Genomic DNA, 25,964 nt, shown 5'->3' on the forward strand with positions numbered 1-25,964 from the left:
CATTTATGTTCCTTTACATTCCTTTATTTCATTTCCTTTCCATCCTTCCTTTCCTTTTCTAACTTTCCTTTCTTTCCTTTACATTCCTTTCCTTTGATTCGTTTCCTTTCCATCCCTCCACTCCTTTTCTAACTTTCATTTCCATTCCTTTCCTGTGTCTCCTTTCCTTCTTTCCTTTTCTTTCTTTCCTTTTATGTTCCTTTCCTTTCCTTTCCATTCCTTATTTCATTTCCTTTTCTCTCCTTTGGTTCTTTTCCTTTCCGTCCCTCCTTTCCATTCCTGTCCATTCCTTTCCTTTGATTTGTTTCCTTTCCCGTCTTCCCTTTCCTTCCTTCCTTTTCCTTTTATAACTTTAATTTCCTTTTCTTTCCTGTGTCTCCTTTCCTTTCCTTTGATTCGTTTCCTTTCTTTCCTTTCCTTTGATTCCTTTCCTTTCTGTTCCTGTGTCTCCTTTCCTTTCCTTCCCCAAACAAATGAGATAATAAGTGAATTAAATGATATTATATTATATAAGTTCATCTGTAAACATTTTATCACACATTAAAAGTGAGTTTTATTTATCTGTAGAACTTTAATAAAGGTTCTTTTTCTGTATTTTTATCTTCTACTTTAAACTATAATCTGAGCTTTCTGTGTTTTCAGTGTCTGAGTCGCAGCACGGCCGTAGAAATCGTGAACAGCAGTAAAGTCCTGCAGGCTGAAACCAGGATGATGCTCGACGGAAAACTACTGGTACTCTTCTTCAGTTTCATCCTCTTCTTCTTCTTCTTCTTCTTCTTTGTTCCACCCGTTCCTCTCACGTCTCACATTTCAGTCGTCTTTGTTCGGAGCTTCACCCAGAAGAGCAAATATCACGACAAACACTGGAGACGTTTATTCTAATTTACCTCAAATTTATCTCATTTTCTCACCTGCTGTTCTCTTGTTTTATCTTCTTCTCTTCGACACTTAACGAAGAACTTTAGGAAACGATTAAATGAAACTGTGATTAAATTGGACACAAATAAACATTATATAATCATAATATGTAAATTACTTCAACAGTAAGTTTGATATAATTAGTTTTAAGCCCCAAACTGTCGACGATTTACAGATTAACAGATGTTTAAATATGTGAATTTGCACAAAGTGTCATAAATATACAGAAAAGTAGGAAAGCAAGTTAATTCTTTAAGGAGTTTTCACATGATTTAACTCTCCTCCTCTTCATCTTCCTCCTCCTCTTCTTCAGTCGGAGTGTCCCGAGGAAGAGGAGCTCCAGTCGACTCTGAACAGCCTCAGCGCCGAGCTCCACAAACTGGACGACATCCACTGGATCTGTCCGCTCATGCAGTGCTCCGAGGAGGTTTGTGTCCATGTGTGTGAGAGAGAATTTAACCAGTGTTACGTAATTTAATTATAAAATAAATGTAACTTCCTGAAGGTAGGAAGGAAGGAAGAAAGGGAGGAAGGAAGGAAGAGAGGGAGGGAAGAAGGTAGGAAGGAAGAAAGAACGGAGGGAAAAGGGGAGGAAGGAAGGAAGGAGGGATGGAAGGACAGAAGGAAGGAAGGAAGGAAGGTAGGAAGGAAGAAAGAACGGAGGGAAAGAGGGAGGAAGGAAGGAAGGAAGGAAGGAAGGAAGGAAGGAAGGAAGGAAGGAAGGACGGAAGGAAGAAAGAAAGGACCGAAGGAGGGAACATTTATCCTAACAGTTGAACTTAGATCTTAGGAAGGAAGGAAGGAAGAAAGGGAGGGAGGAAGAAAGGAAGGAATGAAAGAAGGACAGACGGAAGGAAGGAAGGTAGGAAGGTAGGAAGAAATGGAGGGAGGAAGGAAGGGAGGGAGGGAGGGAGTGAGGGAGGGGGGAAGAAAGGAAGGAGGGAGGGAGGAAGGGAGGGAGTGAGGGAGGGGGGAAGAAAGGAACGAATGAAGAAAGGAAGGAAGGAAGGAAGGACAGATGGAGGGAACATTTACACTAACAGCTGAAAACATTGGTTAGAAAATTAGAAAAGTAATGAAATGTAATAAGTTACATTACTTTGATGAAGTAACTGAAATAGTTAAATTACTTATTACATTTTAACTAACTAACTACTAATCTGTAACCTATTACGTTTCCATAGTAACCTTCCTAACTCTGCTCTTCTTCCTTGTTCAGGACTCGGTGAGGAGCAGCAGTAAGAGCAGCAGCAGCAGCAGCAGCATAAAGCTGAAGATCATACCGAAGGTGAAGAAGGAGAGAGAGAAGCTCCACAAGCAGAAGTCCAACAGCTCGCTGTCAGGTAGGAGATCGGGAGGAGGAGACGACCCGACTCAAAGCTTCATATGAGTTTAACAGATCGTTGAGTCCGACTTTAAACACTTAATATAAATATAAAAACACCAATGAAGTCCACTGGATTCTGCAGCTTCTGACCAGAATATATATTTAAAAACATTCATATATTTTAGAGAATATATATATCTCGAGAACAGCTGAAATTTATCAGACCGAGACAGTTGAACCTTCATGTCGTCCTCCCGGGTCAAATTGACCCCGTCTGTTTTCACTGTTCCTTCTTTCCTTCCTTCCTTCAGTCCTTCCTCCCTCCCTCCCTCCTTCTCTCTTTCTTTCCTTCCTCTCTTTTTCCTCCCTTCCTTCTTCCATCCCCCTTTCTTCCTTCCTTCTGTCCCCCCTTCTTTCCTTCCCTCCTTCCTTCCTTTCTTCCTTCCTTTCCATACCTCCTTCCTTTCCTTCCTCCCTTCCTTCTCTCTTTGTTTCCTCCCCCCTTACTTCCTGCCTTCCTTCTTTCCTCTGTCCTTCTTTCCTTCCTTCCTCCCTTCCTCTTTTCCTTTCTCCCTCCCTCCCTCCTTCCTTCCCTCCTTCCTCTCTCCCTCCTACCTTCCTTCCTTATTTCCTCCGTCCTTCCTTCCTCCCTACTTTCCTTCCTCCCTTTCTCCCTCCCTCCCTCCCTCCTTCCTCCCTTTCTCCCTCCCTCCCTCCTACCTTCCTTCTTTCCTTTCCTTCTTTCCTTCCTCCCTCCCTCCCTCCCTTCCTTCTTCCTCCCTTCCTTCCTTAACTCAAGGACAACAGGGAGGGTTAAGAGAGTTTGTTGAGCACTCTTACGATCAAACCTCACAGAGAAAGAAACGTTAGACGGATTATAGGATAAAAACCAAATGTGAACCATGAATCTTTAATGCAATAGAAAGTATTTTAATTAATAAAGCAAAGGTAACAGATGCAAGGACAGCCAAGGATTTCTAAATAGCTTTTTTTTTTATCCTGTAAGAGATTTTCTGGCTGCAAATTGAATACTAAACCACTTCTACATCACTTTAGTAATCATCTCTTTCATCGTTTTTGGCATATTTGTCAAAGTCTTGTAGTAACTTTTTATGTTTCTTCTCACAGGAACTTGGGAAGTCAAAGGTGGAGGTGCAGGTGAGGCGGACTCCTCAGGCAATTGAAGACCTGCGTTGAGGTTCTTTATTTCTTACGTACCGCCCCTCCTCCTCCTCCGTGTTACCGTGACAACCAACCGAAAAAGGGTGAGGAGGAGCGCACCCTTCCTGTCTTCCCTCCCCTCTAAACCGAGACGCCCAGCGGCCAAAACAAAGAGGTGTGAGGAAGACGAGGAGACCCATCCAATCCTCCCTGTTTGACTTCTTTGTCCTTCTTTTTTTTTCGTGTGTGCAAACAGGGGAGGATTTTTCTTTCTTTTCTTTTCTTTCTTCTACGTTTTTTTTTATTTAAATTGTTTTCTTTTTAAATCGAAGGGGCCTGGCTTTGCATCGCATTGTTTCAACCATTGGCGTTTTTCTCGCTTTTTGGTTCGTTTACCTGCTTGAGCTCGGCAGTTTTTTGGCGCGGCTAGCCAAAAGAAGAGTTGTGAAAGACGACGTTCTCTCTCTCTTTCTTTCTTTTGTCTTTTCTTTTTTTTTGACAAAGAAATGTGTTTACGCAGCGCTCTCCTTCTTTGCATGACGAGTGCAGCCATCTTATTTTATATATCTATTATTATTATTAGTTGTCGTTCTCTCTCTCTCTCTCTCTCTTTTAACTTTAATTATTTTATTTGTGAACTTCTCAAATAGCCTTTTTAGACTTCGGTTTCTTTCTCAGAGACTTTGTAAGAGTATTTATTTCTTGTTGCTACTGCCATGAGACCCCCACACCCCCCCCCCCTCCCCCCACCACCGGCAACAAATCAAACAAAAATGAACAAACTGAAAAACATCTCAAACCTTATCGTCTACTGAACTGGAGAATATATTTAAATGTTGCAAAAAAACAAAAACAAAACAAAACAAAAAAAATAATACTGAGGAATGTATTTGTGTGGACTTGTATTAACCTGTGAATAATGATAATAATGTAACGATAAATCATGTAATGATTTCACAAAGGTTCTACTGTTGTGGTTCTAAAAGTGGTTCTTATATAAAAAATTAAAAAATAGGCTGTTGTGTGACTTGTGTGGTCCGAGGCTACGCGGCCGTGCTGCAAAAAAAAACAACAACCTTAAAAACGTTTTTATCGATGAGTCATTTCATCTGTAATTAAAAGATCCGACTGCAGGATTTTTAAAAAAGTGACGCGACTCATTTATTATCAACATCTGCAGACTGATGATTTACATAAGAAATAAGTTAAAAACTATATTTATGTTTTTTTTCACTTATTTTAAAGACTTGTTTTAAAGGTACAGTACCAGATGAAATGACTCGATAAAGCCTGATATTTTTGGCGGAGTGAGGTGAAGGTGTTTCGATAAAGGAGGAAGCATCAAGGATGTGTTAGCAAAAACCTTAAAAACTTAAAAAGTATAATACTCCTACTTTGCCATACTTATGATTGTATATGTAATATAACAATAAGAGTTAGTTGATATCTGATTTTTTGCCTTGTCTGTGGTTAAAAGCTATTATTATTATATTATAATTATTATAATTAATATTATTACAAATACACATATATATATATATTTTGTACATTTTATTTTCCCAATGGTAATCTGTGAAGCTGTCCTGGCTTTGCTGCTTCCCCCCTTTGACAAACTCCTTGGCCACTGTGCATATAATCGATTAAGCCAATTAATGCTGTTGTGTGTCCCTGCATGCATACTTAGCCTTCCTTCGCCTCGCAGTGGGAGGGAGCGGGCGGCTAAAGTTGCCTCATAATTGCGAATATTTAGCTTATTTCATTCCAACCAGCAGCATTTGCAGATATTTCTTTAGTTGGTCGAGGTTTTGCTGCTTTTAAAAAGTGTAATTCTGCTTTGTTGTGTTGCCCAAATGTGGTTCAATGACTAGCAGCAAGATCTATTATTTGATGCATCTATACGGCCAAAATAAGCTAGTAAAAAGATCTTTGATACACGTGCTGCTGAGTGGAAAAAAACGGCTAAAATATCGAGGTTTCCGTAAACTTGAGGCAACTTCTATCCAGGTTGTACAGTAATGATCCTTTTTAAGGAATGTTTTGGGAGAATTTGCTGCGATACTGTGAGATAGATAAGAAGTTTAACGTGTATTTGATAGCCGTGTGATTAGAAAAAATATCGTTCCCCCGTCGCGCTTAGCCTAGCTTAGCACAAAAAAACTGGAAGAAGCGGGAAACATTTTACCATCAGAAGTAAAATATGTCTTCCAGCCACGGGCCAAATATGTGTTATTTACATTTATCCTGTTAGCTATCAAACTAGTTATCTGATTTGAGGGTCAGAAAGTTTTGTTGTTTCTTTTTTTAGTGTTAGAAGCTACTCAAGCTAGCAACTTGAATATGACGACTGGATTTCGTAGAGGCTTTAGGTTGTCAAGGAAATACCTCCACTGTGTAAGCAAACTGCTTGTTTTAACCATATTTATGATTTCTGCACGTTAAATATACACATTTACAATAAATATGACAGCTTTTTATTTATAGGAAGGTACTTTTGACAGAGCTAGGCTAGCTGTTTCCCCCTGTGCTACTAGCCTTTATGATGAGTCAACACTTCACAAAGCTAACTCCGCACTGAAGAGAAAAGTATATTTTATTTCTTATCTAAGCAAAAACACACATTTCTTTGCGTTTCGTTGATCTGAACACAAGAAGACAGCCAAGACACACTGCCATTCAACACCTGTGTCTTATCATGTTACTACCTACGACATTTCTGCTAGAAGATCAAAGAGCCCTGCGCACAGTTACTACGTGAGATTTATTTCGTAAAGGATAGCTAACAAAACAAAAAAATGCCTCAAGAGTTATAATAGACATGTAACAGGCTTTTCCAAGTGTTTCGATTGGCAGGTGCTGTCACCATAACAACCACCACGTCTTGCATTGTTGACGTATTTACCTGTTACGTACTTGTCTAGGTCACATCGGGACACATTAGCATTTTAAACAACAAAAGACGTGGTTTGAGCGATGAAATCACGATGTTTCTTAGTAGTCGTTTACATTTGTATTTAGCGCTGTCCGCATTTTTAAAACCAGGTGTCAACGGGGTCAGAGTATTATTTTAAAGATTGTAATAAGACAGGACGTAATGTAAAAGTATTGTTCGCTAATCGAGAGCAGACCTGAGTCAAATACCGGCTTAGTAGCTAGTGGTACGAATGTTCGTTAGCTTAAAGGTTCGTCCCTTCCTTCCTCCCTCCCTTCCTTCTTCCTCCCTTCCTTCTTTCCTTCCTCCATCCCGCTTTCTTCCTTCCTTCTGTCCTTCCTTCCTCCCTCCCTCCTTCTTTCCTTCCCTCCTTCCTTTCTTCCTTCCTTCCTTTCTCCCTTCCTTCTCTTTCTTTCCTCCCCCCTACCTTCCTCCATTCCTTCTTTCCTTCCTTCCTCTTTTCCTTCCTCCTTCCTTCTTTCCTCCCTCCCTCCCTCCTACCTTCCTTATTTCCTCCGTCCTTCCTTCCTTCCTTCTTCCTTCCTCCCTCCCTCCTTTCCTTCCTTCTTCCTCTTTTCCTTCCTTCTCCCTCCCGATGCACCATACTGTGAAAATGGAGTTTTAGTGACACAGTGAAAAAGGTAAATTAAAGTATAAACATCTCCTAGATTCACATTTACCTGAAGCTAATTTGTTGTAATGTAACTCCACAACAACAACATCTTCAAACTACTACTAAAAAGTACCAAAAAAGACGTTAGCTATCGGAAATACACTTTGACTCAGGTCTGAGTAAGATGGACGAATTACGTGTTTCGAGCTTTTAACCTGGTTGTGACATTCATGAACAAGGCTGAAAACCTTTTAAAGGATCATTTCTGTGCTTTACCCCCCTCCCCCCCTCCCTTCTCTTCACCATTCCTGTAAAGGGTCGGCTCTTGACTTTCTCAGTTATTTACACGTTTATCCGATTTTAAACCCCAGAGCCGACCCTTCACGGGACACACACAAGGCGTCACTGTCGAGGCGACGTAGACGTAGATCAACTCTGGAAGGATTGTGCTACTGTATCCATAGTGTGCCGGCTATACGCTCTACACCTTAGAGGCTTTAGTGGTGTCGTGCCAAGTTTGTACTTGAGTTCAGTCGGTTTATGATGAGACATACAGGTTTGCGTGTGAGAGTGCGTGAGCTTTTACATGCTTTTAACTTCGGATGCGAAAGTTGTCGTATGTCGTACATTTCAAAGTTTACTGTATCTTGCCTTGCACTTTACGAAGAAGCAAACTTAATGGGGGGAGAAAAAAAGACATTTGTGTGTATGTAAATGTGTGTGTGTGTGTGTGTGTGTGTGCTAAAGATTATATGAGCGTTTACGAGTGTTTTTATTTTTTTTAAAGAATTGATTTGATGATGAGAATCTTTTATTTATGACAAATGTATAACGGACAAAAAGTGTGTTGATAAAAATGTAATATATCTAACCAAACTTAAAAAAAAAGAATGATAAATATATAGAGATGCATACACAAATGTTTATTACATCCGTGGTTGTACGATTACTCCCACAGCAGCTTGAGACCTCCCATTTAATGCCAATGTTATATTAAATGTGATCACGTGTCATTCCAATGTTACGCCAAATTGGTATTGAAGTAGTATTAAAAAAAATAAAAATGAAAAATGTAATCAATGTTAAAGTTATTCTGACTTTAAGCCAAAGTTGTTGAAATTCTCCGTCAGTGTTATACGGATACTAATGAATAGTTTACACAAAAAAACAAATACAAAAAAAAAAAACACGTCATGTGTAAGCCAATATTTGGGTAAAAAAAATAGTGTTTTTTTTTTTTATTGCAATTTTTGAGATGGTCTACCTTTTTTTTCTTCTTTTTTTTTGCTTTAATTGGCATTTGTTGTGCTGAAAAGAAAGATGTATCACATTTGGGGAATTGTATTGCCCAAAGTTGAATGTTTTTTTTTTAAATTTTCACAGCTTTTTTGTGATATTTTGTCTTTTTTTTGGGGACTAAAACTCTTCCAAGGAGTCACATGGAGCTGAGAAACTGTAATGAACCCACAGAATTTACCGACACGCCACCATGTTTGTGCAACAGTATTCCATAGACGACATTTGTGAACGCACCCCCCCCTTTTGATCTGAACAGCCTATATATCGAGACTGTGTGCGCAATGCTGGAAGCCAGACTAGATGTTGCACGACTCTGTACGTTGCGAGGTGTTTTATTGTGTTATCGTGTGCAGTGTGTAACAAAGACTAAAGTCAGCGCAAAACCTTTGGAGATTAAATGATTTATTGAAGTGTGAAACTTGTGTCTGTTGGTGTGATGTTTTCATAAATAAAATCCAACCTTAGGATTCAGTGTTTCTTTGCTTTGCAGATGGAGAGTAAAGGTTCAAACGAAGTCGTCCGATAACGTCTAAAAGGTAAAAGTGTTTAAGGCTGGTCACACTCTACCACTGGCACTACCACTTTGTAGTTTCGGCACTTTTTGGGTCACTCTACTTTCTTGGTGTTGCACTGAATTGTTCATCAGAAAACTGACTGAATTTGTGTGAATAATGATCACAAAATGCTTGAGAGGGAAGTTTAGGTTCTGCCCACTTTCACACTATCGTACAAAAATGTTTGGACGCTAATTCTGGGAAGCCTTCTTCAGACACTACCATTAAGATGGGGGGTTACAATTGTGCTTTAAAGGGTTAAATTAAAGAGACACCTTCTCAAAAATGTAACTCAGATAATGTAAAGGTACATTTTTAACCATTTTTAACCATTTCAGATCTAATTTTTAACCTTTTCGTGTCTCATTAAACGATGTTGGTTAGGTTTATTAGCTATTTATACATTACTAAAGGTAATTGGACAACATCGAATAGGTAAAAGTGTTTAGAGCTGTTCTCGAATGGCCATGTTGAATCGTTGCAATAGCCAAACATTTAGACACTCTACTCCTTTAAGGCTTTCTTGGTGTTGCACTAACTTGGTGATAGGGAGGTACGATTTGGGTAAATTTAATTTGCACACATTAAGAAAACAGTGGTGTTATAACCATGATTATTTAACAATCAGCCCTGTTAATTAATACTATATTGGTTATATCATCACTGGTTTCTTAATGTTATATTCCTCTTTATAAATAGCTGATTTTCTTAAGAGAAAGCACGCAAATACACACTGTTAAAAAATAGATAAAATCAGTCTAAATTTACCAATAGCAAGGTGAAGTCTATGTCCAAAACACTGCAACCTAATCCACTGATTAAGTTCTACAGCTTTAACAATGTTAGTGCCGTTATCTGTTGTGAAAGCACAATAACATCTGACTCATGCATCATTTCTAAATCACAACATACAGGGCAGCTAAACACTTTATTTTGAAGCATACTGAGGCCTTTAAGAACTCAATCTCCATCCTTGGTTACCACATGTATCTAATCATGCTTGTTTTAAAAATATACTCTTACTGTATCTCCCAAACATTTTATCAGTCTATCTTTGCCTATAGTGAAGCCAGAGGGTGAGTAATACATAGAGTAGGTTGTGTTTGTATGTATACAGTACTTACATTGATGAAAACAATGAGTGAAAACACAAATTCAGCATGACTCACGAGCTAAACGCTAATCAGACCTCCACTGTTTTCTTGCCAGCAGTGGCCTTTAACACCAACCTAGTCATTAGGCTTTTAAATGAATCATTAATCTGAATCCTGCTGCTAAAAAAGAACTTGGGGGGAAGTGTGATGTCTCTTTATATCAATGACGTGTCCCGTTTATCGGAGTTAATTCGGATTTGACAGACACAGAAAAACATGGAAATCCAGACATAGAAAAGTCTTTATTTGATGTATTGAAGATGCAGCCACGAGTGTTGAGTATATATTCACATTTGAAGATAAAAACAGAACTATTTTGAGCATTATCATTAAATAAAATACAAAGGATCCAGTGTGTTTAACCAGAGCTGTGAGAGGTATTACTCTAGATCAGGCATTTCGTCGAACCCTTCCTCTTCATCCTGCTTCCTTAGCTCCTCTTTCCTCTTGTTGTCCTCCTCTTCCCTCTTCTGCTCCTCCGCCACCCTCTTCATCTCCTCGTCCAGCTCCTTCCTCTGTAACTTCTGCATTTCTTCCTCTTTCTTCTGCTGGGCCTCTTGCTCCGGTGTCTTTTGCGGCGTCGTTTCGTTGACCCACTCCTCGTCCGACTCGCTGATGTCGTCGTCGTCGATGTCGTAGTCGGGGTTGTTGTAATAATCGTTGGCGGTTTCCTGGAAGGGGTTTTCTACGGGTTCAACCGGCGGTTTGTAGTTGGGGTCCTCTAGTTTGCCCCAAGAAACCGGGTCGGCCTTGCGGAGGTAGATCTCCACTTTGGATGGGACCATGTTGATCGAGCTCTGTTTGACATCGATTACCTGAGGAGAGACGGGAAAGAAAAGGATGAGGAAGAGATCAATGGAACAAATCTAGGTCTATGTCTTTAATTGTGAATCCTAAAGTAGTTTCTGTTACTTGATGACAAAAATTACACCTTCTAGACAAATGTTGCAGGTATTTAGACATGTTTAGCAGGTACTTACACCCCAAAGGTGGAATTCTCTCTTGAAAATCTTATCGTTCTCAAACTGGAATTGACAGGAAAGCTGTAGCGAGGAAGAAAAAAAGAGCAATGTTGCATCAAATTGTTCAATTTGCCTGCTAAGTATACTGTTAGGTGCTGTTAACTGAAACCAGTAGGAGTTATTGGTATTGGCTTTAGTGTAAAGGGGCAATACTTTGATTTCATCTTGCATTTTTGTTAAGTTGATGGACTCCTAAGAGACACATTTTAAAAACAATGGTTGAAAATTGATGCAGCTGAGGTGTTTAGTTTTGGATAAGCCTCAAACACACTGGACCCTAAACTACACTTCCCATAATGCCACTCAATAGCATCTTTCATTAGAACCTGATTGTAAACTCTGTGGCTAAAGTTTGTAAGAAACGACTTTCTCTTAAAAATCCGAAGTCAAACCAAATCTGAGATGACATCATAATGACATCATCAGGGTTGTTTTTTTCATGTTAGAAAGCTTTTTAGAGCCTCAGAGGATATTATACAGCTGTTTTCACAGGTTTACATAAGAAAAGTGCCACTTAAATTCAAGACTCTTTTCTCCAAGACAAATTACAGTTTAGGTTCAAGTTAAATTTAAATCACTATGGTTTTTTTGAATATGCAGTTTATCCACTCGTGTGTACGATACTCACCACTGTCCGGTTGGCCTCAACAACGGAAATTTCTGGGTTTGTGTTTTTGGCGTAGATCGTTACAACAACATTTTTTCCCGTCTGGTGCCAATCGAATCGACACGCCACCTTCTTCTTGTCCTGTAAACACACACACAGACGCACAGTTCAGTCACAAAGAAATAGACCTTCATATATGACTGGTAGGAGATGTTTTACTAGCAGATGGATAGAAAGTGGGAACAAGGATCATGTTCAAGTTTTCTTTGACACGTATTACTTATTAGAAACATCCAAAAGCAAACTTATGGTATACTGAATATGAAGAAGTGACAATTTATCTACATATAGTACTTCCAGGGTAAGAGAAAAACATTTTTTTTTTACTATAATTAATCTCCTCTCTGGTAGAAAATGCAGTAAACTAAATATTAACTAACACCTCTCAGTGTAAGGCAACACAGTTCAACAACACCACAAACTACAGCCTCTAAAAGTATCATAAAGTTGCGTAAACAGCTCTAAAAAAGATATTTTCTCAGCTTCAGAAATATAACCAAAAAATAGAAAGAACGAGATACAAACAAAAAAAAGATAGTCCTTCAATTTTAAACTAACTTTATGGAACATTTCTGTGTAATTTGCAGGTATTTAACAGACATATTACAGAGAGGGTGATGCCATTTCATATAAATTATAAGAAAACTGAAAAAAAGCATTACACACTCATTTGGGTTCATATATACAGAATCAGGCATGTCCCAACTATTTGATAAAGGGTTCGTGTGGCTGAAGGTTTTTATTCCAACCAATGAAGAGCACACATGATCCGACCAATCAACTGTCTGAAGACTGAGATCAGTTGAAACCACGAACCCTTTATGGATCCTCTTCCGTGGAGGCCGCCGTGTTTCTACAGTAGCCCAGAACAGACAAACTACGGACAAACACTGGCTCTAAAGACGACCTTTTCATGTTATTTGCATGTTTGGCGGCCACCATCGGTTCTCTTACACTCTTGAAAAAGGGGAGGGTTATTCATCTTGAATGCAATATGCAATCTCACCACTAGATGGCACTAAATCCTACACACTGGTCCTTTAAATACCTGCAAATTGGTATAAAATTAGGGGACTTTTTCAATATTCAAGGTAATTTCCTGTTTACTTTCCAGCCAGTTAAACTGTATATTCTTTGTCTATAACTCATGCTGTGTGTTTGTGTACCTGTTTCGGGACCCAGCGGTGTTTTCCTCCTACGCAGCCCTTCTGGTCGAGGAATTCGTTGAAGTCTATGGTTTTTATACAGCAACAGCTCCAGTACTTGTACCTGAATGGATCAACATTGTTATAAAACAGTCAGTTAATTTCTACACTCGACATGCATGAAGCTCACATTTAAACTCCTTTAACCTTCGTGTCGTCCTCCCGGGTCAAATTGACCCCGCCTGTTTTGACTGTTCCTTCTTTCCTCCCTTCCTTCTTTCCTTCCTCCATCCCCCTTTCTTCCTTCCTTCTGTCCTTCCTTCCTCCCTCCTTCTCTCTTTCTTTCCTCCCCCCTACCTTCTTCCATTCCTCTGTCCTTCTTTCCTTCCTTTCTCCTTCCCTCCATCCTACTTTCCTCCCTTCCTTCTTTCCTTTCCTCCCTTCCTTCTTCCCTCCTTCCTCCCTCCTTTCCTTCCTTCTTCCTCCCTTCCTTCCTCCTTTCCTTCCTTCCTTTCTCCTTTCCTTCCTTCGTCCTGCCTTCCTTCCTTAACTCGAGGACAACAGGAGGGTTAAATGTGTTGGGTTCAGTCCATCCTGTGATTCAAAGAGCGTTTGCAGCTTTAATTTAAAAATATCTTTCTCTCTTTTGGTAGCGTGGCAGATTTGTAATTAATTACCAATCTTTAATTAAGTGTCTGATGGTTCTTGTTACATTTAAAGCTTTCATGTTTTCTCGCCTCGCTCTCGTAGCCTTCAGTTTTGTTTTGCTTACGCTCCCTCCTTTGTAGAAGTCGTCTAATTATGGTTCGAAAAAGATTTATGCAAAATAAAGATTGTAATTATGATTATGCATAAAAGCCTTTGCTGCAGTGATTTCACCCCTCCATGTGTGTGTTTCTTACCCTTCATGGAAGACCGGTCCTCCAGGGTGATGGGTGCAAACCTCCAGGTCCGTCTCTGGGCCCTGATACACCTAAACACACAAAATCAGCTCCAATTATCACACTGTAATAAATCAGCTCATCGGTGGCGTGTGACTGCTTACAGATTGTCCTCACGCCTCCACGATAAAGGTCACTGAGTCGATGTGTGATTGTTCGCATGGTGAGTTTCTCAACATTAAGGTTGGGGGCCCAAGTGAGGTCGTTTTCATGCACAGAGGAGGACACAGAAGATTTTTAACGGCTGATTTTCTTGATTTTAAAAACAAAAAGATGATTAAACTTCAACCTGCACCTTTTATTTAAAACATAAAGTGTATTTTAAAGTATATTTTGCTTAAGTTCACACATGTGAATGAGGTTATGCAATGTTGTAAAATATATTCAAATAAAAAATACCACATTTCTTCAAGTAAAAGTCCTCTATTAAAGATATTACAGGTAAGTATCAAATGTAAAAGTACTTGGTTATCAGTGTTATCTGATATAATATATAACTGATTATTATTACTAAAGTATTAACATTTGAGCAGAAATATAATGTTTTAACTAGTTGAGGCTGATCTAATTTCACGTACTTAATAAACTATAAAATGGTATTTTCAGCTATAACAATGCATCATATTTTATATTTTAAAAACAGTTAATATATTGTTGTATGAATTTGAAGGTAACTACAGTTGTCAGGTGAATGTAGTGGAGTAGAAATGTCAAGTAAAGTACCTCAAAATTAAAGTATTAAGAGTAAAATGTACTTGAAATGTACACAGGACCAGAAAAGGTGGACTATGTGTAAAATGTGTTGTTACCCACTTTGTCCACTAGATGGAGCTCTTAATAAACTTTACAAGACTACAGGAGATAAATCAATATGAAAGCAGTGCTGCACAGGTAGAGGTGTGTGTGTGTAGGTGTGTGTGTGTGTGTGTGTGTGTGTGTGTGTGTGTGTGTGTGTGTGTGTGTGTGGTCCAGGTATTCCTCATGTTATGGGGACTTAAATCTGTTTACACACACTCATGTTGTGGGGACTCGCCTCTCTTATGGGAACAGAAAATCTAATCTCCTTGACGTAAATCATTAATTTCAAGATGATCACTTGGCTTAAAGTTAAGGTTTGTTTAAAGTTATTAATGTAAGTCGATGTAATGTCCTCTGAAGTGATGGAAACATGAATGTGTGTGTGTGTGTCTGTTATAGGTGACTTTTGGGGACACATTTCATACTTAGGAACAGTTAATTGGGGGAAAAGCAGTTTTTTTGGGTCAGTGGTTCATGTTAGTGTTAAGGTAAGTGTCCAGGAAATGAAAACTAAGTCTATAGTCTTATAGTCGACTATTTCAGGCCTTGCATACACATACTGTACATACACAGAGACTCAAAGATACACTTACTGTTTTGCATCCTGCGTTCTTGCATCGCGTCCCAGCCATGACTGTCTGACTCTCTGTGAGACGAGAAAAGACAAAAAGAAGACGAGAGATGAGAGAAAAGCAGGTTTGTCTTTCAATATCTGTCACATAACTGTAAATCTAACATTACAGTAAGAATTTATAAACTTATTTCCAAAGTAAATGAGTGTATTCTTTACTTTGTTCGTTTGATTTCTGCTGCAAAGAAGTTAAAATACAGGTTTTTTTGTGCCACATCTTTACAAAAAAGCTGAACTTCACACAAATATACTGTAAATGAAGGATAATATGTCACATAGATGCACCGTTTCGAAAAAATCTTCATACTTCACTTGTTTTCTACAATCAAGTTATTTTATTTCTTGATCCTAGAGATTCCATCTGCTTCATTTTTTGTTTTCTAAAGATTCTTTAGTGCTAAAATATGACAAAAACTACAATAAAATATCTTCTTACTGCACTGTGAAATATGTTTTCTCACATTTTTTTATTAGAAAATGGCATTTTAGGAGTTCAGTTTAATTAGAAAATGTGAGAAGAAACAGAAAAATATCACTATAATTAGATTTTAACCTTCGTGTCGTCCTTCCTTCCTTCCTTCTTTCTTTCCTCCATCCCCTTTCCTTCCTCCCTCCCTCCCTCCTTCCTTCCTTCCCTCCCTCCTTCTTTCCTTCCCTCCTTCCTTCCTTCCTTCCTACCTTCCTTCCCTCCCTCCCTCCTTCCTTCCTTCCTTCCTTCCTACCTTCCTACCTTCCTTCCTTCCTCCCTCCTTTCCTTCCCTTTTCCTCCCTCCTTTCCTTCATCCCCCCTTCCTTCTTTCCTCTATCCTTCTTTCCTTCCTTCCCTCCTCCCTCCTTTCCTTCCTTCCTTCTTTCCTTCCCTCCTTCTTTTCTTTCCTCCCTTCCTTCCTCCCTCCTTTCCTTCCTTCCTTCCCTCCTCCCTTCCTCCCTCCTTTCCTTCCCTCTTCTTTCCTCCTTTCCTTCCTTCCCTCCTCCCTTCCTCCCTCCTTTCCTTCCCTCTTCCTTTCCCTCCTTCTTCCTCCCTTCCTTCCTTGACTCGAGGACAACAGGAAGGTTAAGATGAGGGCATCAAACACTCTCAAACTGACCTTTCTTCTCGTCTTCAGCCTTCTTGCTGATGTCAAGCTTCTCCAGCTCCTTAGCCAATGATGCAGAGACTTTGTGGGGCAGCTTGGTCATGGCCTCGTCTGAACTACACACACACACACACACACACACACACACACACACACACACACACACACACACACACACACACACACACACATAACATCCACATTAACACCTAAATTGAGCAGAGAAGTGAGCGTGCAGCCCTTCAGACTGACACACACATAGCGTTACACTATAAATTATTTATTCCAGGAGTGCAACATGACCTCTCTGTGACTTCTGCTGAATCAATGCATGCACACAGGCGGCTGCACGCGTGTGTGTGTGTGTGTGTGTGTGTGTGTGAGTAACAGGCGAGTAAATGCAAAGAGACACATTTCAGTTATCGTATGTAGATGAGAGAGAAAGAGAGGAAAAGGAGAAAGAAAAGTGGAATCTTGACGTAAACGAGAGGCGAATGTGAATCATCACCTGGGTCTCTCTTTCTGCAGCTTCTCAGCAGATTTGGGTCCCTGGTAGATTATTTCTTGGCTGTTGGTGTTTTTATTCCTGCCCTTATCTGATGACACCTCCGGCAGCAGAGGCTCCTGGGGCTTCTCGCTGTTGTGGCGCCCGCGGGTGCAGCCCTGTTTTTTAAAAGAGAGAGAGAGAGAGAAAGAGAGAGAGAGAGCGGGTGTCACCTCAGTCTGTGGTTTTAAAATCTACACACATGATCTAAAGCTCCAGATAGTGTTTGTGATTAACTTTGCATACATCAATTAACACGAAATAAAAAGCCTCATAATCCTTCACAGAGGGAGATTTAAATAACTGAATGTGGTTTTTTGGCTGTTTTAAGATGTTAGAAAGTGTTTAATTAAAGTGGTTTCTGCTTTAAAAATAGACCAGTGACCGCGACCGCCATCTTTCAAACAAATTCTGATGAATTCACAAGTTGTGTTGAGGAATGGTTTGGATACTTTCTGTATTTCAGGAGGGTTTTTTCCTCATTTTTTAATATTTAACATGGTACTGAATACATATATTGCTGTTTTTAATTCTTTAAAATCAATATGTTTTTATATATTTAGTAAATAAATCATGACGTGGGCTTAAATGGAGTCACAGTACCAATTAAACCCACTTTATTCATCAGATATCTTTATTTTACATTCCAAAATCTGCATGAACTAATGAATACATTTTCAAATGAGAGGACAGAAGGAAGGAAGGAAGGTAAGAAGGAAGGAAAGAAAGGAGGAAGTAAGGTAGGAAGCAAGGAAGGTAGGTAGGAAGGAAGGACAGAAGGAAGGAAGGAAGGACAGATGGCTGGAAGGAAAGAAGGAAGGTGTGAAGGAAGGAAGAAAGGAAAGATGGAAGGGAAGAAGGAAGGAAGGAAGGAAGGAACAAACAAAGCAAAGAAAGAAGGAAGGGGGGAAGTACAGATGGCAGAAAGGAAAGAAGGAAGGAAGGAAGTATGAAAGGAAAGATGGAAGGAAGGAAGGGAGGAAGGAAAGAAGGAATGTAGGAAGGAAAGAAGGGAGGAAGGAAGAAAGGAAGGAAGGAAGAAAGGAAATAAGGAAGGACAGATGGAAGGAAGGATGGTAAGAAGGAAGGAAAGAAAGGAGGAAGTAAGGTAGGAAGCAAGGAAGGTAGGTAGGAAGGAAGGAAGGAAGGAAGGAAGGAAGGAAGGAAGGAAGGAAGGACAGAAGGAAGGAAGGAAGGACAGATGGCTGGAAGGAAAGAAGGAAGGTGTGAAGGAAGGAAGAAAGGAAAGATGGAAGGGAAGAAGGAAGGAAGGAAGGAAGGAAGGAACAAACAAAGAAAAGAAAGAAGGAAGGGGGAAGTACAGATGGCAGAAAGGAAAGAAGGAAGGAAGGAAGTATGAAAGGAAAGATGGAAGGGAGGAAGGGAGGAAGGAAAGAAGGAAGGTAGGAAGGAAAGAAGGGAGGAAGGAATAAAGGTAGGAAGGAAGGTAGAAAGGAAATAAAGAAGGACAGATGGAAGGAAGGATGGTAAGAAGGAAGGAAAGAAAGGAGGAAGTAAGGTAGGAAGCAAGGAAGGTAGGTAGGAAGGAAGGAAGGAAGGAAGGACAGAAGGAAGAAAGGAAGGACAGATGGCTGGAAGGAAAGAAGGAAGGTGTGAAGGAAGGAAGAAAGGAAAGATGGAAGGGAAGAAGGAAGGAAGGAAGGAAGGAAGGAACAAACAAAGAAATGAAAGAAGGAAGGGGGGAAGTACAGATGGCAGAAAGGAAAGAAGGAAGGAAGGAAGTATGAAAGGAAAGATGGAAGGGAGGAAGGGAGGAAGGAAAGAAGGAAGGTAGGAAGGAAAGAAGGGAGGAAGGAAGAAAGGTAGGAAGGAAGGAAGAAAGGAAATAAGGAAGGACAGATGGAAGGAAGGATGGAAGGAAGGAAGAAAATCTAGTAACCTATTACATTTATAAAATAACCTTCATAGCTCTGCTGATAAGAACAAAGACGTCATTTCTCACTCGGTCTTTTATCTGTCCGTCCGTTTGGAAACATGAAAGAAAAAAGCTTCATGTCAGGAAACGTTTGAAGGTTACAGACGAACGACTGAGATAATGACTGTGAGGTAAGCTTGGTGAAATAAGGAAGGAAGGAAGGACAGATGGCAGGAAGGAAAGAAGGAAGGTGTGAAGGAAGCAAGGACAGATGGAGGGAAAGAAGGAAAGAAGGAGGGAAGGAAGGAAAGAAGGAAGGAAGGAAAGAAGGACAGAAGGAAGGAAGCAAGGACAGATGGAGGGAAAGGAGGAAGGAAAGAAGGGAGGAAAGAAGGAAGGAAGGAAGGAAGGAAAGAAGGAAGGACAGAAGGAAGGAAGGAAATATGGAAGGAAGGAAGGAATGACAGAAGGAAGGAAAGGAGGAAGGAATGAAGGAAGGATGGAAGTACAGTAGGAAGGAAGGGAGGAAGGAAATATGGAAGGAAGGAAGGAAATATGGAAGGAAGGAAGGAAGGACAGAAGGAAGGAAGGGAGGAAGGAAGGAAGGAAGGAAGGAAGGAAGGAAGGAAGGACAGATGGAGCATGGAACATTTACCCTAACAGCTGAAAACATTGGTTAGAAAATTAGAAAACTCATCAAATGTAATAAGTTACTTTGATGAAGGAAACATGAAGGTTTTATTCTCCTCGTCTCCGTCTGAAGGTTACAGACGAACGAGACTCCTGATCTGAGATAAACTTGGTGAAATAAGTTGACGGCAGTTTAGTCACGACGGCTTTTATAAATAGTAACAATAGATTTTATTCTTGGTGTTAAAGTCTGTCGGCTTGTTGCTATGATACCGTTCAAAACTCTTAAAAAGTCAAACCGCTTAACTGTAATTTTATACTCTAATAACAACAATTACTCAGCAGGCTGAAGTTGCTGAAGGGTTCGGAGACAGGAACTGAGAGATGTTGTGTTCAAGTGTCTTAAAAAGAACCGTTAAAATGAACGCTGACAGGTTTTTCTTGCTGTAATGATTCCTCCTGTTCACACTGACCATTAATACATCCTTTCATGATGCAATAATCCATCTAAAAAAGTTAATCTGAAGTTAATCTGTCAAATCCAAATTAAATAAAGTGGATATTTTGTACTATGCTTGCTGGTCTTGAAACACTCCTGTTGTCTCAAACTCAAAAATGAGGCCTAGTTTCTTTAAATGAGGCTTATTGTCCAAAAATATGTGTAAAACTTGTGGTAATAAATTGGAATGAAGTTGGTTTAAAAGGTCAAACACAGAATTGGGTGATACATTGGAAGGAAGGAAGGAAGGAAGGAAGGAAGGAAGGAAGGAAGGAAGGAAGGAAGGAAGGAAGGAAGGAAGGACAGAAAGAAAGAATATAGGAAGGAAGGGAGGAAGGAAGGAAGGAAGGAAGGTAGGAAGGAAGGGAGGAAGGAAGGAAGGACAGAAAGAAAGAAGGTAGGAAGGAAGGGAGGGAGGAAGGAAGGAAGGAAGGAAGGAAGGAAGGAAGAAAGGAAGGAAGGAATGAACAAAACAAGGAAGGAAGGAAGGTGTGAAGGAAGGAAGGAAGGAAGAAAGGGAGGAAGGAAGGACAGAAAGAAAGAAGGAACGAACAAACAAACAAACGAAGAAAAGAAAGAAGGAAGGGAGGAAGAACAGATGGCAGGAAGGAAAAAAGGAAGGTGTGAAGGAAGGAAGGAAGAAAGGGAGGAAGGAAGGACAGAAAGAAAGAAGGAACGAACAAACGAATAAAAGAAAGAAGGAAGGGAGGAAGGACAGATGGCTGGAAGGAAAGAAGGAAAGAAGGAAGGAAGGAAGGAAGGACAGATTGAAGGAAGGAAGGAAGGACATAAGGAAAGAAGGAAGGAAGGAAGAAAAGGAACGAACAAACAAACAAACGAAAAAGAAAGAAGGAAGGGAGGAAGGACAGATGGCAGGAAGGAAAAAAGGAAGGTGTGAAGGAAGGAAGGAAGGAAGGAAGAAAGGAAAGAAGGAAGGTGTGAAGGAAGGAAGGAAAGAAGGAAGGACAGAATGAAGGAAGGAAGGAAGGAAGGAAGGAAAGAAGAAATGAAGAAAGGAAGAAAGGAAAGATGGAAGGAAGGAAGGACAGAAGGAAGCAAGGAACGAAGGAAGGAATGAAGGAACGAACGAAGAAAGGAAAGATGGAAGGAAGGAAGGAAGGTAGGGAGGGAGGGAGGGAGGGAGGGAGGAAGGAAGGAAGAAGGAACGAAGGAAGGAATGAAGGAACAAAGGAACTAACGTAGAAAGGAAAGATGGAAAGAAAGAAGGAAGGAAGGAAGGAAGGACAGAAGGAAGGAAGGAAGGAAGGAACGAAGGAAGGAACGAAGGAAGGGAAGGACAGATAGCATACTTTATGCTTTATAAAGAGGAGGAAGTCGGCAGGAGGAACTGAATATTTTCATTTCTACTCTCTGAATCTACAGAAGCTCTGATTATTAATAACTATTCATACTAACTGACTGTTTGACCCGCAGCTGTTACCTGGATGGAGAGAAACTCTGAGAAGTCTGTTGTCCTTTTCTTACAGCACGACCAACCCTGCGAAGAGAAATTATGACATATTTTTTAAAAACCAGCTGCATAAAGTTTTATATTGAAAGAAGAAAAAAAAGGTGTTGAAGTGTTTATTAGTTTTCTACCTTCAGAGCATCGTGGAAGATGGGAACTCCTGGATGGAAGAGGCAGGAATCTATTGGGAGGAAAAAAAGAAAGTCAGCGTCAGTCTGCTTATAGACTCACACACACACACACACACACACACACACACACACACACACACACACACACACACACACACACACACACACACACACACACACACACACACACATACACACACACACACACACAGTAGAGTCAGCAGGATGTACCAGCTGTTCATTTGGATCACTGGAGTTCAGAGGTGTGTGTGTGTGTGTGTGTGTGTGTGTGTGTGTGTGTGTGTGTGTGTGTGTGTGTGTGTGTGTGTGTGTGTGTGTGTGTGTGTGTGTCCCTTATAAGGAAGCTGGCAACAGTCAGTCAGCCGTCCAGAGACACGTGGCCGACTGTTGCATGCTCTGCTCGACTCGTTTGACAGATACAATGATGACAAAAAAACTTGATCTTACAGGTGAATACGGACAATAAATCCAACTTCCTGCCGCCTGTAGGCCTCAAAAGCTTCTGCACATCCATGAAATTGTGCAAGAGAAATAAAATATATATATATTGCAGGTTTATAAGATCTTTTGGCCTCAGATAAATAATTTATTGGTAACTTAAGAGCGTGCAGACTTTCCTCTTTTTCCTCTTTTCTTGACTTTAAACATCCAAGTTGATTAATGCTCACTTGTACTGTACATGATGTATTAATTTCTCTTTTTTTTTTTTTAATTATTATTATTTCGCTTATTAAGGCTGCAATTTGTCAATGTCATTGAAACTAGCTGTAATGTTGCTTCAGTATCTCCAATATCAGATTGCTGGTGATAGATATTTGAAATGCTATAGTTGGTTTAAATTGTGTTTTTTTTAAATTAAACCTGAAAAACAAAGCAAATGTGTAATTTCCATGGCAACGGCCACATTCCATTAAAACAAGCCTACATGCTTCTTTTCATGCTTTTAACTGGCGACCATTGACTGAAGCTTCTTCTTCTTGATAAGGAACATTAAAAACCAGCAAACCAATAATTCAAGACTTTATTTAGAAGTATGAGTCAGGATCTCACCGTCATTGTTCTTGTCGGCGTCAAACTTCTGCCCACAGCCTTTGTTGTAGCACGTCAGCGCCATGTCGGCCTGTTAGTTTGTATGATTTCTTCTTCTTCTTCTTCTTCTTCACGAACCTACGTTGGGTTTTGTCTTCAGTTCAGATGTCTTCAAACTCAACCCTTGGCGGTTTCTCCTGGTCTTATTGCTGCAGGCTCGTATCTCCAGAAACTTCTGGAGGAGAGAGAGAGAGAAAAGAGAGAAAGATCCAGAAGGGGCAGTCGCCTTCAGGAAAGAGGAGAAAGAGTTTGAGCCTGGTTAAAATAAATGATATAAATAGCAGCTCACCTCCCTCCTCTCTTCTCTCTCTCTCTCTCTCTCTTCCCTCTCTCTCTCTGTCAGTTTACAGCTGTCAAAGCTTATCTGAAGGTGGGGGGTTGACATTCCTCCTGGTGAGCGTCTGCTGTCACATATACAGGCCTGCTGTGGGCCACAATGGGGACGGACGACTTCTGGATTTCTGTCAGTTTTGGTACCGCTGGATCCACTGAAGTCCAAAGAAACCAGGAGGATATTAGTCAGGAAGGTCTTCGGCCTGTAGAACATGTGGCTGAGACGCTGAATGTGTTTTTAAGTAAAGAAGCCTGATTGAATTTATTAATAACTTGACTGTAAATGTTTGAGTTAACAAGACAATAAGACCCATGGCTAATACTTCCTCTTCAAATTATATTATATATTCCTCCTCTTTACTTGATTTTTACAGCTAGGGCAAGCTTCTGTAACTTTTCTTTATTTTTATTAATTATTTATTTTCTTATTTAGTTTATTTATTTAGTTGTATTATTATTATTCATTTATTTACTTATTTTATTTTTATATGATTTGTTGTTTTTTTACTCTTTATTTTAATTTATTTATTTTTATTAATTATTAATTTTCTTATTTAGTTTATTTATTTAGTTGTATTATTATTATTCATTTATTTACTTGTTTATTTTTTTATATATATCATTTGTTGTTTTGATTTTTTACTCTTTATTTTTATTTATTTATTTTTATTAATTATTAATTTTCTTATTTCGTTTATTTATTTAGTTGTATTATTATTATTAATTTATTTACTTGTTTATTTTATTTTTTTAATATAATTTGTTGTTTTGTTTTTTTACTCTTTATTTTAATTTATTTATTTTTATTAATTATTAATTTTCTTATTTTGTTTATTTAGTTGTATTATTATTATTCATTTATTTACTTATTTTATTTTTATATATAATTTTTTTTGTTTTTTTTACTCTTTATATTTATTTATTTATTTTTGTATTTCCACTGTATTTTATTTATTTATTTATTTTATTTGAATTGGTAATTATTAGAGTATTATCACAATGATAAATATTGTTCATTTCTGTTAATATGTATGTATGTGTATATGTGCATATTATTATCATTGTTGTTTATTTATTGTCCTTATTGCTGAGATTGTTGGCGGATGTTTTCTATGTTCTGTTTGTTTTCATCTTGGAAAAATTAATAAACAGAGCATTGAAAAAAAAGAAGCCTGATTGTGTCTCAATGAGAAGAATTGATCAGATGGCTGCTGTTCGTCCACACTGATCTCTGGATGATCTCATGAAGGCTTTGAGGACGGGGACGTTGTCACATTGTAGAAATAATAAAAATTTAAGGGTCTTCTCCAAACTGCTGCCTCAATACTGGAAACACACATGGGTGTCCACAAACTTTTGGCCATATGTTTATATTTCTATTTATAACAGTGGATTCAGAAAGTATTCAAAGCCCTCCATTTAAAATTAAATGTACAAGTGTGCAACAGGTGAAAGGTTTTAAATACTTGTTTGGGTCCATATTGTTGTATGTTGGCAGGCATCCAAAAACACACTGCTGTGCACAAAGTTGTAGTACTTACAGGCTATTATTTGGTGCTTTTGACAGTTTGACATTTTAGTTGACTTAATAGTTGCAGTAGATGAGAAAATCAATAGGCTACCACTCTATTAAGGGTCAGATTAGAGCCAGGAGGTGATTAGCCTAGCCTAGCCTAGCATAAAGGCTAATATGTCACTAGCTTGTCCAAAGGCTCAAAAATGCAATTAAAAAACATGTTTAAAGCTAAAAAAAAACTACTATGTTGTATCTTGTTTCTTTTACTCTGTGCACAATGAAAAATGTGCTAATAACAAGTTTAGTGGTTTTACAGGAAGTTGTGTGTTGTTGTGTTGTGTTTCTTAACCGACTATTTTATGATCCAAGAGACGATTTTATAGAATATGATGAATACAAACCTTTTTTTTTTTTTAATAAACGCAGGTTAAATTAATATTTGCATATATAAAAATGTGTATCAGCTGCAAAAAATGTTTAAAAAGATGCATTTTTTATTTCCAATGTTTTAAACTGTGTTCAAATGTAAAAAAAAAAATGGGTTAAATTGGTCCCTGAACAATATGTAAGGGTTAAAAAACAGGCTAAATTATTCCATTATCAGCCATTATTACATTGGAACGTTCCTTCGTTCCTTCTTTCTGTTCTTCCTTGCTTCCTTCTGTCCTACCTTCCATCTTTCCTTTCTTCGTTCGTTCCTTCATTCCTTTGTTCGTTCCTTCCTTGCTTCCTTCTGTCCTTCCTTCCTTCCTTCCATCTTTCCTTTCTTCGTTTTTTCATTCCTTTGTTCGTTCCTTCCTTCCTTCCTTCACACCTTCCTTCTTTCCTTCCAGCCATCTGTCCTTCCTCCCTTCCTTCTTTCTTTCTTTCCTTCGTTTGTTTGTTTGTTCGTTCCTTCTTTCTTTCTGTCCTTCCTTCTTCCCTTTCTTCCTTTCTTCCTTCCTTCCTTCTTTCATTCCTGATTTTCAATATCGCTTCTTTAACTTAATGGATATTTGAAAGTGTTATCTTAAGGATTTTGACTTGACTAAAATCTAAAAAATCTGGATAACAAGTTAATTAACCCTCCTGTCGTCCTCCCGGGTCAAATTGACCCCATCTCTTTTGACTGTTCCTTCTTTCCTTCCTTCCTTCCTCTTTCCTTCCTCCCTTTCCTTCGTTCTCCCCCTCCATTGTTGGCTGCTACAAGGAGTCGATATGCTGTCGCTTTTTTATAGTAGCAGGCTGGAGTTAAACTTATATTTCACAAACTGCCAAACTCAATGTGTTTATCAGCAGGTTAAACTACTAAAAAGGTTTTTTTTTTTTTTAAAGGTTTGGTTGATATATTTTTGTGCCAAAATCTCTTTGATCCTGGACTCACACACAGACAAATTGCCATCGACTGCAGGTGGTACGACAATAAATTATTCACTAAAGATAAAACACTGCTGTTTGTCAGGTGCAGAACATTTTGAGTGATATATTCTTTACCGAAAGACCACAAAACCCCCTGAAATACAACCATCATCACCATCACCCCCCTCTGGGCATATATCTGTGAAAGCCCCTTGATGTGATTGCGCAACATGGTTTTTTCATTATCATGAGCTCAGTGGGAGTCAGGAGGTGGGAACCGGCTT

At 39.1% G+C, this 25,964-nt stretch overlaps 2 protein-coding genes across 3 annotated transcripts in view; one reads left to right on the plus strand and one right to left on the minus strand.

The window, feature by feature from the left end:
• si:dkey-172j4.3 (diacylglycerol kinase eta) overlaps nucleotides 1-8,669 on the plus strand; it is a 48,072-nt gene extending 39,403 nt beyond the window's left edge. For both annotated transcript variants that reach the window (XM_062444948.1, XM_062444949.1), the window contains exons 25-28: nucleotides 643-732; nucleotides 1,232-1,345; nucleotides 2,138-2,261; nucleotides 3,374-8,669. In XM_062444948.1, coding sequence (XP_062300932.1) covers nucleotides 643-732; nucleotides 1,232-1,345; nucleotides 2,138-2,261; nucleotides 3,374-3,429 — 384 coding nt within the window. In that variant the 3' untranslated portion in view covers nucleotides 3,430-8,669. The remainder of the gene's footprint in view (nucleotides 1-642; nucleotides 733-1,231; nucleotides 1,346-2,137; nucleotides 2,262-3,373) is intronic.
• A 1,509-nt stretch (nucleotides 8,670-10,178) lies between these two features.
• Nucleotides 10,179-22,518, minus strand: zgc:92429 (uncharacterized protein LOC445063 homolog). Its single transcript, XM_062444986.1, has 11 exons — nucleotides 22,455-22,518; nucleotides 21,384-21,433; nucleotides 21,226-21,282; nucleotides 16,744-16,898; nucleotides 16,248-16,351; nucleotides 15,122-15,174; nucleotides 13,692-13,762; nucleotides 12,811-12,913; nucleotides 11,606-11,725; nucleotides 10,936-10,998; nucleotides 10,179-10,770 (listed from the first exon to the last, which is right to left on the minus strand). Exons 1-11 carry the CDS (start codon nucleotides 22,516-22,518, stop codon nucleotides 10,336-10,338), a joined length of 1,275 nt encoding a protein of 424 aa, XP_062300970.1. The 3' UTR covers nucleotides 10,179-10,335.
• Nucleotides 22,519-25,964: the final 3,446 nt, after the last annotated feature.

This window comes from Scomber scombrus, chromosome 23, assembly GCF_963691925.1.
Source record: "Scomber scombrus chromosome 23, fScoSco1.1, whole genome shotgun sequence".
NCBI lineage: Eukaryota > Metazoa > Chordata > Actinopteri > Scombriformes > Scombridae > Scomber > Scomber scombrus.

What these genes read in the sequence shown, in the direction of transcription:
- zgc:92429 (XM_062444986.1), bottom strand. Translation starts at nt 22,518, where the DNA reads ATGGCGCTGACGTGCTACAACAAAGGCTGTGGGCAGAAGTTTGACGCC. An exon ending in TCTTCCACGATGCTCTGAAG is followed by an intron (nt 21,283 to 21,383) that starts GTAGAAAACTAA and finishes TTCTCTTCGCAG; the next exon opens with GGTTGGTCGTGCTGTAAGAA. An exon ending in CTGCAGAAAGAGAGACCCAG is followed by an intron (nt 16,352 to 16,743) that starts GTGATGATTCAC and finishes GTGTGTGTGTAG; the next exon opens with TTCAGACGAGGCCATGACCA.